Source organism: Rhopilema esculentum, chromosome 7, assembly GCF_057945365.1.
Source record: "Rhopilema esculentum isolate cy_ngs chromosome 7, ASM5794536v1, whole genome shotgun sequence".
NCBI classification, from domain to species: Eukaryota; Metazoa; Cnidaria; class Scyphozoa; order Rhizostomeae; family Rhizostomatidae; genus Rhopilema; species Rhopilema esculentum.
Window position 1 is genome coordinate 7,849,992 of NC_142821.1, and position 13,753 is coordinate 7,863,744.

At 38.8% G+C, this 13,753-nt stretch overlaps 1 protein-coding gene across 4 annotated transcripts in view; it reads right to left on the reverse strand.

Moving 5' to 3' along the window:
• Window positions 1–684: 684 nt before the first annotated feature.
• LOC135683912 (uncharacterized) overlaps window positions 685–13,753 on the reverse strand; it is a 53,904-nt gene continuing 40,835 nt past the window's right edge. For all 4 annotated transcript variants that reach the window (XM_065199309.2, XM_065199307.2, XM_065199306.2 and 1 more), the window contains exons 3-8: window positions 10,110–10,271; window positions 7,741–8,081; window positions 6,641–6,901; window positions 5,463–6,008; window positions 4,272–4,547; window positions 685–3,532 (exon numbers count right to left, since the gene is read on the reverse strand). In XM_065199309.2, coding sequence (XP_065055381.2) covers window positions 2,573–3,532; window positions 4,272–4,547; window positions 5,463–6,008; window positions 6,641–6,901; window positions 7,741–8,081; window positions 10,110–10,271 — 2,546 coding nt within the window. In that variant the 3' untranslated portion in view covers window positions 685–2,572. The remainder of the gene's footprint in view (window positions 3,533–4,271; window positions 4,548–5,462; window positions 6,009–6,640; window positions 6,902–7,740; window positions 8,082–10,109; window positions 10,272–13,753) is intronic.

Below are 13,753 nucleotides of genomic sequence, written 5' to 3' on the forward strand. Positions count from 1 at the left end.
ACGTGATTTTATTCTGCGCGATGTTCATTTTCTCCCAATGTAAAAAGTAATAAAATATACTATATTTTGGCTCTTGCTGGTTATCAGAAAGATACAGATAAAAAGTAAATATTCTCATAAATATATGAAATTATGTTGTAGGTCAAGTTAAAAAATTATCCTTCAAAGGTTCATGGTCTAACTGACCTCACACTCGCGCGGGCCGGACACAAACGTCTAAAGGGCCAGATGTGGCCCGCGGGCTTTAAGATGCACTGGTCTGCTATAAAGATATAAAGATCACGCAGACGAGGGTAGGCGTTACGGTCGTTCCTTGAAACAAAAAACACAGTAAAGCTAACTCAAGCGAAAATTCACCGCAGTATACAACGGATAACAAAAACTGTTCCATTTGCACATGATACCACAAGCAGACGTGGACAGTCGCTGTGGAATAGGTAAAAAGGTTCTCTATGGAAACCATTCATTGAATCTCCTGATCTCATTGGCTCCCAGTTTGTTCGCACGGAGTCATTTTTGGAGTAAGATAAAAACATACTACTAAGGCAAGCGAAATTGACTCTCTGCAACCAGAGCGTTCTCGAGATATGCATGCATACGTTCGGTCGCAGAGCGCGCTCGAGCAAGAAGACTGAAATGGACTTTGCATCAGATAATCAAGAACAGAAGCAATAATACAAAAAATAAACAAAATTATTCATGTTCCCCATAACCTTTATAAAAGTAGACGATGCCAATTACTTACAAATTTTATAACTCGCAAATTCTACACTCTTGTGCTCTAGGATAATAAAACAAACTAAGATTGAAGAGAGGCAAGATGGCAATGAAGATAAAGAGAATTCTAGACCCACGACGAATTGTTGCAATTTGAAATTAGATCATTTGACCGAATTTTAATGGCCCTAAGGGAGGTATAAAAATAACTTCGATTATCAATTATATGGGTTCATCGAGGATTATCAAGGTTTAAACCCAAAAAATTATTATCTGCATAGGTTTATGTTCAACTCAGCTGAATCTTTGCAGAAAACACTGGTTGAATAAACTTGCAATTATTCTAGACCTACGCATTGCCATCAAATGCATTAATTAACAAATGTTTTGGCACTCTTTGAATAAAAAACTACAGCGGCTGAAACACTAGTCTACAAATACTTTTTTCCATAATTATTATCAAAGTTACATTACGGTATACGTAGCATTGACAACAATTTGGATGTTTCCATTAAATTATTTCCTTGGGCCTAGCAGTGCGGCTAGCCACTGTTCAAAGGAAACAAAAGCGGTTGTGTTGTGCACTAGATTTAAGGCCTAGGATGATGATTCACAAGCACCTTCTCGCCCTAGTCCCCGAGTTGGATTTCCAGGACGGATAAGACGAAAATATTTTTCAAAGGTAGAATTTTTGAAGACACGCCTCACAGGCAAATCAGAATTTAAAATCATTGCCAAAATACAGTCAAAATTTTGCAGAAGGTTCTCTTTGTAATGAAATTTTGCGAAGATTTCATCATGTTATTATTTGCAAAGATTTCATCCTCGTATCCAGCATGAGGCTCGCATCAAATTGTCTCAAGCTCAAAAGTTATCTCTTGAAAATGCGCCAACACTGACTTTTGAAGAAAAAATTACCTGCAAAACAAAATTATCTACGGGCTCTAAATTTTCTAAATTTTTTTTATAAAAAAATAATAGCTAATAATAAACTCTGAAAGTGCTTGAAGTAGATGACATGATATTCGACTTAGGACAGTTACCCAATGATATTTCGATTGGCGCGTTGGTTTGGCCTTGCGTTACACTATTGAAAAAATTATATACAGGTTGAACCATCGGATATGCCAGTAAAGACTTCGGAAACTCCGCGCGGAATCTCCATTCACGGTACGTTTCTAATATTGTTTTCAGGGGTAAATTTTTCATTAATTTGACGCACAAAGCAGGCTTTGGAAAATGACTGATATGATAAGGGTCTCATATGAAACATTGGGTAGCTGCAGCCTTATTTCGCTTATCGCACATGATGTTCATGCATAAACTATATTTTATATTTTTTTATATGCAGGGGTGGAAAAAAATCCTTCTTGCTGGGATTGTAGTTAAGATAAATATTTTTTGTGCCACAAACTAGCAGTACAGAGAACTGTCATATATGTCTGCCTGCAGTTTTAGTATCTTTCTATAAAAACTAGTGCTCTTTGGTTTCCGTTTTTGGGGACACAAAATACTTTTTCCACCCCTGTCTATAAGAAACACAAAGAGAAGCCTCTTTTTACATTCCAGGAACTTGTAGCGAGAGCAACAAATCTAGATATAAATGAATGAGTGTCCATCAATCAAATCGAAGGTACTTAAATTCTTGCAGCGTAGGTTTGTAAAGGTAATCCGCCATTCCTAATTAAAGAGGAAACGCCCATTTCGAATACAACAAATTCATACCCTAAACTTTCGGTTTTCCTCTTCATAATCATGACAACATACCACTAATATAGTCAAGCTTTGCTCATCATCGTCGATATCATAGTCAACACCTTGGCCAAAACAGCGAAATTTTGCTAGCGGTAGTTCTTCATGCGTCTGTCTCAGACCGTATGTCTTCCCAGCTACCCGTTAGTGGCTTACCTCCTCTGCCGCGCCGTCTCCCACCTTTCCCCTGTTGCTGAAAATCCAACATGGGCATTTGCTCCGAAACAGTGCTATTGATATCACTATCATAATCACCTTCAACAGATGTGCCTCTCTTGCCTCGGCCGCCGCGCCTTCTACGCCTTTTTCCTTGCCCGCCTTGGTCAGGCTCAGTCATATAACCGCTTTTCGAATCCGCAAAACTGTCTCTACTGCTGCTAACAGGCTTATTACGGGCTCTGGGACCCGACCTGCCTCGTTGGTCACCATACCCATCTCTTGAATCCGAGGGGGTCCTTTGCGGATGTGATCCAAAGAAGTTGTTACCTTGCGGAATAAATGGTTGGTTCACGTTCCCTTGTGGAATAAATTGTTGATTTGAGCTGTTTCTTCTTGGGAATGTCTGTCTCCTTTCTTGCTCGGAAACGTTATGACTGGAAGATGGTACAAGTCGTATTTCATCGATGGTTGGCTCTCCTGGCATTTGCACTGTTGATTTCGACGGCGCGCTTGGTATGGGGGAGATTTTCATCATTTTGAACATTAGTTGCTTCACCTCTTCGAGCTCCTGCCTGATACCTCCCATCTGTTTGTTCTGAGTGTCAAGGAGTTGGTACAACTGTTCATTTCCTGGCCCATGTCCAGGACCACCTCCCCCTGGACCACCTCCCCCTGGTCCACCACCATGTCCACCTCCACCTGGCCCTAAGAACCCACTGCCTCTCCAGCTAGGGGTTGCGTTGCCTGTGCGACTACCATCGTCGCCCATCTTCCAACGACCGACTGCCCCCTTTAACCTGTCTTCAAGCTGGTCAACCCTATTGCAAATTTGCCGAACGACTTTGTCAAACATATCATTTTCATGATCGTCGGGTGAATTTCCCTCATCTCTGGAATAGACTTCCTGTAAACAAACAAGAATGTATAATTAAAACACAGTTGCGAACAATTCTTGGCGTCGCAAAATTTGAAAATGGCTTTGAAAAAAGAAAACATTTTACTGCCTACTGAAAGCTTTTTTGTCTGACATTCCTAAGTATATAAAACGTTAGATTAAAGCTCTGAAAAAACGAGATGTAAAATTTATACCCAATTGTGGATCGAAATAGGCCTAAAAGGAAAAAGAAAGCACATGACCGGTATAGTTGTCCAGTCAGTACAGCGTGCCTATAGAAAAATCAGCACTGGGGTCCAAGAGAGAAAAGGGGCTTCCTCTGTCTACACAATAGCGGATTTTTCGTTTGTTTGTAGATCGATTCCAAAACTGCTAGATAAAAGACAACCGGGCTCTACCAATTATCTGAAAGATGTCGTTATTATAGAGCTTTGCACAATCTGGGCTATCTAAAAGATGCTGACCGATGGCAGAATCACTCATTTTAACAGTGTTTCTAGACATAAAAGATCGTGGAAGCTGTTCTCTTGGAGGGGCAGTTTTGTTTCTTATGTTGGAAGGTACATGCTGCCTTTATGCTATTCCCCAATCTCCGGGTTGGCTATGCATCTATGTGGGCATAGCCAGAACCACACTGGCACGTTAATTCATAACCGACGAAACTCATTGTGGTGGGTGGAACGCAACCTTTTTTATAACCACTGAACCATCTTTACACCTTAAATGGCTAATAGAAACAAAAACGTACCAAGGGACCGCATTCGCTCTTCATGTAGTGGCCAAACTTGACTTTTTTCTTCTTGGGCAGTGACTTCTCCACAAGCAGAACCAGTTGGGCTTGCTGCATGACAGCGTTGGCCTGAGCTTGGGCATACACTCTCGAGAACGTATCGGACAGCAAAGCAATGTAGAGGTTGAGACAAACAACACCAGTCAACGCAAAATATGTACCAACTAACATCTGTGCCATCAGCCTATTTACTGCCACTAGGCCATCCCAGTTAAAATCACCAATGAGGGTCATCTGAAATAGGAAAGCACAGTATGAGTCTCCTTGCTCTAACCACACAAATAAAATTTGTAACAAAGGAAAGTTATACAGGGCATTGCAGGAAACAAGGAAACAGGGTTCTTTGCAGATACAAGCAGTCGGGGAGTGCATATTCTACCGTATGCCACCGCACCGATGTTGTCCCTATCATCATCGCAATTATCAATATAATTTAGAGACTTTTCTTCGAACAATTCAACTACCTTAAGGTCCGAAATACCTCAAAGACAATACTCGGGCACCTTTTCTGGAATATTTTATTCATAAATTACCTTTTCTGGAATATTTTATTCATAAATTACCTGCCATCATTTTTTTATCTAATATCACATATTTGACTCTGACAACGAAGAAAGGAGAGCATTAAATGTCTTTTCAGCTTATGACTTTCCATACTCTTTAAACTGTAACCGTACGTTTTCTTAAGATAACATTTAGTGTTCTGAAGTAACGAATCAAATAGACGAGCCTATTGCCAGTTCAGTTCAGTCTCAAGAACATTAAAAAAATTATTCTGCGATAGTTTATGTTGGTCTCTCCACAAACCCTGTGTCACATGCAGGGTAGGGTGCACTACTACTTGTCCAACGAGTGACAAAGTAGCAGAAACTGAAATTCGGCTTTGGTTCTTACGGTGGTTCAAAAACAGAACTAGACTATTAGCAATTTCAGGTCTCTCGCTGGCCGAAACTCAGCCGCTTTGTAACAGATTCAACTCAGTTTGTAAATTAAAAGTTATTTCCTGTTGATTATATGGAGAGACTCTGAAAATTCTAAAATTCATATGACCACATCACATTACTGGTCTAAGCACAAAACTAACTAAAGAACTTTATTTCAAGCAAAGATCAGAGACAATTGTCAGACAAAATGGATCAAACAGCTTACCTGCCACACAGAAAACACCAAGTCGTTGAAGTTTTGCCAATCCTTTTTGTTTTCACCCATTTGCTTTCCATGCACCGGTCCGCCAAACAGGATCCAGAAGCCGACCGTATACGGAATAAAGAATTCAAAGAAGAGAAAGGCGAATTTCAGCGTATCAGCAATCACAGACCCCAATATAGCGATGAACGGCCCAAGGCTTCTAAAAGCGCGACAAGATCTCATAAAACGCAGCCAAATTACAATAAGCCCCATCGCGTAGGCACCAGGATGAATCTGTTCCGCCGTCTTATTACTCGAGAAGACGGCCATCATTCTTGTTATAACAAGCGTGAGAACTACACCGTAAGTTATCCACTCAAATATATTCCACGGATCGCGAAAGTACGTTCGTTGATAAGTCCTTATCTGCTGCAGCTCAGAATCAAGGTACTTTTTTTCCTCAGGCCACCGGGGGTGACAATAATCAATATCCCTTTCAACTTGCCTTGTTCGCCATTGCCGCCATTGGTTGTAGTTCCGCTCCTCCTGTCGAACTTGTCTTATTTCCTGAAAATCGAAAAAAATGACATTGCAGCATATTATTCTGTTACGAAATTGAAACAGAGCAAACCAAATATAATATACACGTTGGAGTGATGAAATATTTTCATTTCTATACACAGGGCCGCTGAGAGAGGTGCAAGGGAGTAAGTTGCCCCGGGGTCTCGAGGTCTACGGGCCCTCAGAAAGTAAAGAATTTTATTTCAAAAATTGATCTCTGAAAATAATTTAACATTTTAAATTATTGCAGAAAAACAACTGTAAGAAAAGTTCTGAAATGCATTTTAAGCTAATCTGAAGGGCACGGGTCCAGTGGCGGCCACTTGGAGCGAAACCCCCCCCCCCCCCCAATACTTTAGAGGACAATGGTCTCTTGTTCTAAAACAATGGGAAATGTGACGTCATCTTATTAAAACAATAGGCTTGTCCCCCCTATATTTGATCAAGTGTCTGCCCCTGCACGGCGATCCACTCGCAGAGGGCCTCGTTTTTCGGCCTTGCCTTAGAGACTTGAGAAGGATGAATTTGGTGACTGACATTTTAGAAGACGCGACCAGACGAGTGACAGAAATTCATGCTCTTACTCAGGAAAGGGGGAGGCTCAAGCAAATAATAATAATCATGATCACAATACTCACCGAAAAAATGAAGTATACTGTCATTAACACGCCAAAGACTTCCAAAACCAGTCTCCACCAGGTTTCCGATATTGGACTATAATATTTCTCTCCGTGCCGGGGTAAAAAGATACCGAGTACGGTCCAGATTAACGTGTAGAACAAATTGATAGCGACGAGACCGAAGGTGCCCCATTTACCGAACAGGTTCCATTTTACGTCTAAAAGTTTCTGGAAGACGGGGTGCATTATCAAATCTAGTTGGTTGTACTGAAGTATGACCTGCGGAAACAATACAAAACATGCCAGAGCATACCAAAAATAAATCAATATGCATTAAACAATTAATTTGATGTTGAGAAAAATTGAAAAGCTTGATTTTTCATTTCATTTTAATTATATATACAAGGTAAAGGCGTAAATGTTAAAAACTGCTAACAGCTTGTCCTGTAAACTGCAAAGCCCTAATTACAATGATATTTCAAACCTAAGGTAAGACAGAAAGAAAAAAGAAAGAATATTGAATTAATGTTTTATTGTGGTGTGCTCAAAATTGCACGCCACATTGGTTTGCATGGCACAAATGCATGACACACGGATTTTGCATGGCACAAATTCATGGCAAATGGGTTTGCATGACACGAATGCTCATGTGCACTTAAAAGCGATCCAAAACCAAAAACTATCTTTATTAGTGTGAAACAAATGTTCTTGATTCAAAAACGAGAAGCATAACATTCAAACGCCGAGGTGAAGTTCTTTTACTGAGAAGTCAAAATGAAATTAGATGTGTTAAAAAGTAGATACAAAGTTCTTCAGAATTTTGACATTAATTATGGGCATGGAGTGCACCTTGCATGAGATACTTTGACATAACACATCCATCTTCGCTTCCATTTTTAAAAGTGTCTTTTTAGATCTTTTTTATTCCTAGCAAAAGTACGCTGATCCTTCTTATATAAATAACTGTTCCATTCAGTTCAACTAAATACAACACTTTCTAAGATCCGAAGATTTCTTGGAAAAACGACTAGGAAGTACAATTTATGTAGCCACATCTAAAACTCAGACAAACAGGCAATCTTGACAAAGACTCAGAAGAGAACAAGACTAAAACTCACCTCGATTGGTACTTTGGCAAACGTTTTCTCCTTTTTGGGCTTCTTCATTCCCTTTTCTTTCATAATTCGCTTTTCCTCTTTTTCCTTTTCTTTCTTTTCGCGCTTTTCACGATTTGTCTTCGGCTCTGGATCGTCCAAATATTTATAATCTTTTTCCAAATAATTCAAGTAAAAGTAATGCTTTCTAAAAGCTCTGTCGATGTTGTGAAACTGTTCCACAGCCTCAATTGCGATGTGTGGCATCTTCTCGATCATGAGAGAGAGGCAAGGCGTGCCGCTGTCATCATAAACGCCAACTGGTGCGCCATGTTCGATGAGAAATCTCGCAGCTTCAGAACGCGCTAAAAACACAAAAATGAATAATTACTTTACATGCCGCAAATCAATCAGTTGTTTTCCTTGCATCAGTCTCAATAAAAGCCAAACCGTGAAAATTGTCCATTATTTTTAGGTCCTTGGTGATACTTTTGAAACATTTTTGAACGCCAGAAAACGCCCTTTTTCAAAGAGACTTTTTGCCATTTCGTGGGGGAGGGCGTCTGCCCCCCCCCCCCCCCCCTCGTTACGCCACTGGTTATGACCGTCAATGATTTTGCTGGTCATTCACAAGCTAGGCCTTTACTACCGTCCTTAATACATCGGTAATATTTCAACATGATCTTTAATACTCTGGGTATAAATAGGATCCATTATCTAAGGTCCATTATGAGCAGTTATTTTGTTACGATCGCCCATGCTGTATCGATAGGTTCAGACCAAAACTCTACATTGGAAGAAAACGTTCGATTAAGTCATAGGAAAACCCCAAGCATTGAAAAATTGTAAACAAGCTTCTTAAGTCCGCACTTTATCTCTTTACAAACCAAGAGGAAAAACAAACGCAGGGTTTGGATTGTGAGGAAAACAGAATAATATCATACAAGAATTTGAAAATCCTTTTAGGCTTATCATTGCTTATTACTAGCCCATAACCTTATTGAACGGATAAATTGTGGTATAGAAAGATTATGGTAAGGCAAACGGCAACGGATTATAAGACAAACAATCATATTCAGTCATTGTCTTAAAGGATATATACGCTTCATTAAAAGCTCTTGCGCAACCGGCATGCTTTGCAGGGGCTGTTTTTTACGCGAGGAGAAATGAGCAGTATTTGGTATTTTCAAACAGTCCGATCTAAGGTCAGTTTTGCAAATATAGTCGCAAAGCATGCCGGTTGTACAAGAGCCATTAAGGGAACTGAAATTTCGCTAAGCGAGTCAGGTCTTCCTCGCGACGTGACTGCAAACTAAGAGAAAAGAAGCACCAGCAGCTCTTCTCCTCAAGTTAAAGCAGAGGCCATTGTTGCTTGAAGCAACACCAGCTCCATGGTGGTTACCGCCAACCCCAGCTACATAATATCATTTTACATCGAGCCTGGTTTTCTCTCAATAGAATTCAAATAGAAACCTATTGAGTAATCAAGATTCACCATAATTGTAATGAGTTTTGTCCTTTCAATAATTTATAAATTCGTACAAATTCAAACAGCGCAATACCAAAAACTGTCTAGGAGAAGCTGCTTCTATTGCAAAGCATTTTATTGAAAGCGGCGCGGACAAGATTCCATCAAAAGGTTTTGTATAGGAAAGGATATTATGAATAGCTTAATAACATCAATACCACAACATGAAATTCAAGATTCTTATGCGGGATTTAGGAAATGTGGTTACCAAAAATTTACACAGTCGGTGCTTGTGATATGGCCATTCCTTTAAAAAATGTAACTTATGGTTAAATCCACGTAAAACAAACGTCTTGCCGACTTCTAGATCTTACTCTAAAGACAAACATTTACATCAAATAAAAACACTGTGGTTTCATGTCACAAAATCCCTATGTTTTGCTTCCCCGAAGAAGATTATCAAAAATAACACCAACCCAAAATCTTTGTAAACTGAAAACATAAACATCATCATCAAGAGTCATGTGGTCTGCGCTATAGGCTTTTCAACTTTCCACAACCTTAACTGCATCCATACTATTCGCCCGTTGTGATAAAAGCCCAATTATAGAGAGCAATGGAATTTATAGGATCTAATTCTTCCAGGCGAAATCTTAACCATAATACGAATTTACTCGAAATTACTCTAAGACGGGTTAGTCTAAATATGAATTTACTAAGCACGGAAAGCCCTCGACCAACATTTATTTTAAGTTTGTGGAATAGGCTGAACCCTCAAAGAAAATTATCTGCAACTCCCTGATTAGGGCAGCTCTGAGTTCCGAGAGCTGAGCATACCTACAAGGCACCTATATCTCAAAGGTTTTTTCTCTCCTTTAACTTCGGTCCGGTTAATGCGGAGAAAGTCTCTAAAATAACAACTTACCGGATTCGGCAGCAACGAATAACGGGGTGCGCATCTTGTAATCTCTTGCATTGATGAATGCTCCAAGATTAAGCAGCGTTTTGAGTGTAGACGTGGCATTGTTCTTTGCAGCATAATGCATCGGAGTTTGATTTTCACCCTTAGTTATAGCGTTCATGTCAGCTGAAAGCAAAAAAGGTACACTGAGAAATGAAAACAAATTTAGGGAAGAATACACATCAACCACAAACAGAAAATCTGCCTGTGGTACTTGCCACTCAGGTAGTTCCAAAATTTGACATACTGGAACCAGGACCAGACTTCTAGCTGCCTCTCTAAAAGCTGTTAATGAGTCTACCATCTACGCTGATATACCTGACTATCTTTCCTCATCAATCATAACTGGAGAAAACCTTCGCTCAGATCTTCTCTAGAAGACTAGCAACAATCACCTCCACATCCTAGAGCTAACTGTTGGTTTCGAATTCAATCTTGACAAATGCAACAAGAAAACACAGCAAGTATGCTTCTCTCTCATCTGATTTACAGCGGGAGAACAAATATGTCTCATTTGTGAATCTTTCTATGAGCTCTTTTGGCATCTTCGGCAATTCCTGCAAATCATTTATCAGAATGTGTTAATCTCTCTCTTCCCATCGATCAACAACAAATACCGTATCTTATCTCTAAACTTTCCAACATTGTCATTCGTAGTACGTACTACATTTTTTATTTTAAAATGAAAACATGGACAAACCCGGAATTGGGTTCTTTTAATTTTGGTTGTGTCTTTCCGTGGACTAGCGATTGTTTTAGTTTTATCTTGAAAACTCAGCCTAGCCAGTTGCAAACTACCTTTGTAATAGCAAGATTTGCAATTATAGTTTAAGTTGAATTGAAATGAACAGTTTTCATATTACTTTATCATTTTAACTAAAGACTTGTTGATGGCTGATGATGAAAACGATTGGCGATTATGATTGATGAGTATGATCGATGATTATGATTCTCGATTATGTTTGATAACGATTGATGTCGATCATGACGAAAAAGCCTAGCTTTTCAAATATATACTTTTATAAACTTCGCTGCCATTGAGAAAAATACTTCCAGCAACGACAACAACAATAACTAGCTTCGTGACTAAGCCGTAAAGATGAAAAAGATGAGAAAGGGATAAGAAGATTCAAGGGAGATTAAAGGAGACGAAGCAGATATATCTGAAAATACATTAAGTACAAAAAATCTAGTACCAAAAATTTAGGTCGATTAATTCGCGGTGGGAAAAATTTCGGTCATATTCTGAAATTTTGGTGTAAATTTTAGGGAGAATTCTTGAAAAATTTTGGTGGAAAGAAAAAATTTCTGTGAGTATAAAAATGAAACACGTCTGTAAATTATTACTATTTTCAACTAAGTTTTAATTCTATGTAGGGTAACGGCCTAAAATAAAATTAAAAATATGCTTATAATGATATATGTACGTTGTGTATGCCTCCCTCCACTTTCAAAGTGTCATCCCCAACTGCTTATTGAATTTTCCCACGAACTATGAAACATCAAAAGACGCATAGCTTTATATTCAAACTCTCATGATTCAGTCTATTGCATACAAAACATTATTGATGCCAGAGGACACTTTCATTCACTCTTGAATAAAAGGTTTTGCACGAAGAGACTTTGCAGGAGTGATCCGCCCATCGTAGTTGACATCGTCTTTTCAACTTATTTGAAAGAAGAATTTAACATTTGCTCCTTGCAATGGCTCATTGACACTGTTCAATAAAAATTAACTCATCCCAGAATCTACACAATGACAAAAAATTACAACGCCAAAGGCCATTAGATAGTAAACATGAATTTGGTTAACGATACCAGGCAACTAACAGAGCATATCTCATCGCGCGGTTTCCACATTTTAACCGCCGGGTCGACCGAAAGCTTCATCGCGGATTATACATTAGCGTGATCTGAAAAAGATTTGCAACTGGAACTGCTTTCTGAAAAAGGTCGCTTCACAGTGGGTACCAGACCAACCGAGCATTGGTGATTATAGTAATCTTCAGTGAGGGGAATGATGCTTTCTCTCTGTAAAGATGCCAAACAACCCATCTCTGTAAAGATGCCAACATAACAAACCAACTCTGTCCCTATTACTGTTCTCTTCAAAGTTCATTTTTACCCAGGTCATTTTAACGTAAAATGAGAAACATTTAGAGTCGTTTTTCTCATATTTCTTGCAACAAAAGGTTACTTTATTGTGGTCAAATAAGCACTAAAGGGAATTAAATGATTTCCTCACAATTACCATCAGATCTGATTCTTAAATTCATCTAAATCGAAACAGAATAAATCTTTGGGGTGGGGGGATGGCTTTTGGATTTCAACGAGGTGTGTTCACTTTCCACTGCATGATCGATTCTGGTTGGTATGCTACAAGGATTTTTACTAGGTCCTTTTCTTTTGAATGATGCATATCTTCTCGTACAATCTTTCGTATATCTTGCTGTAATATTTGTTTTTATGCTGTTAAGTCACAAATTAAAAAGAAAAGTACTACGAAAATATTCGTAAGTTTTTATATACGAGAAGGCTAATCGGACAGTCATCGCCAGGATTAATTCCGTTGGTCAAGCGTCCTTTCCCTATCGTCTAGACTTCGCATATTTACAAATTCATCAGGAACAAAAAGAACGTCGACATGTAACGTATTTGATCTATTAAACGATCCAACATCGATTAAAGGATCTAATAACCCCCATATTGAAAACCGTCACATCTTTTGATGGCAAAAAACAAGGGACGTGCTTTTGGCACTTTTCAGATATAGTGCGGATTCATTTGAAAATATAATTTATTTTACAAAAACATTTTTCCGATAGGCTACTTTGAATTACTTTTAAAACTCTTCTTTATAAAAGTTAGGTTTTGCAAAGTCCCGGAGTCTGATGACATCAATGCAACAAATATTTTAAATATGGACGAACGTTTGCTTGTGATTGATAAGGCTGACAAATTTTGCTGTCAACAGAGTGTGTTTTGTATTTTGCTTTCACAGAAACTATCTGCATTTCATTTAATCCAGATCATCAAATTTTCTTATAGATAAAACCAAAGATAAAACTAAGAAGATCGCCTTTATTTATTGGAGAAGAGAAAGGGAAGGAGCAAGGGCTGCTGTGTCAGGCCTTTTCCGAAGCAGAAGCCTTTTTATGGACATAGGACAAAAGTTATCTTTCACCTGTGGATTTAAGTGGTTTTGTTAGGAGACGAGATGTCACTCCTATTGTTCGAAATAAAAGGTTTAATGATTTGTTTGAGCCAATCAACGTCGAGGGGCTATGACGCATGCGTATTTTAGAGTGTTTTCCCAACAAAATTTTGACTTCCCAGTCATCCTCACCAGTGCAAAACCAAAAAAAACACAACGAGATTAAAAAATGATAAATAAATCTATCCTGGCAGCTAGGCCAAGTTTAATCCTTCTTTGAGCAGTTTTGCGAAAGGTAGTAAGGGGCATATTCTCGTTGACATTTTCATTTTGAGGTTTCCTCTGAGCTTACCTGTAGTAAAACGGGAATTTCGTATTTAAAATTGTGAAAGATCGAAGAAAAGGTACGTTTTCTGTAATTTATACCTTGCTTTGAGTCTAGTGTCGGAGGTAA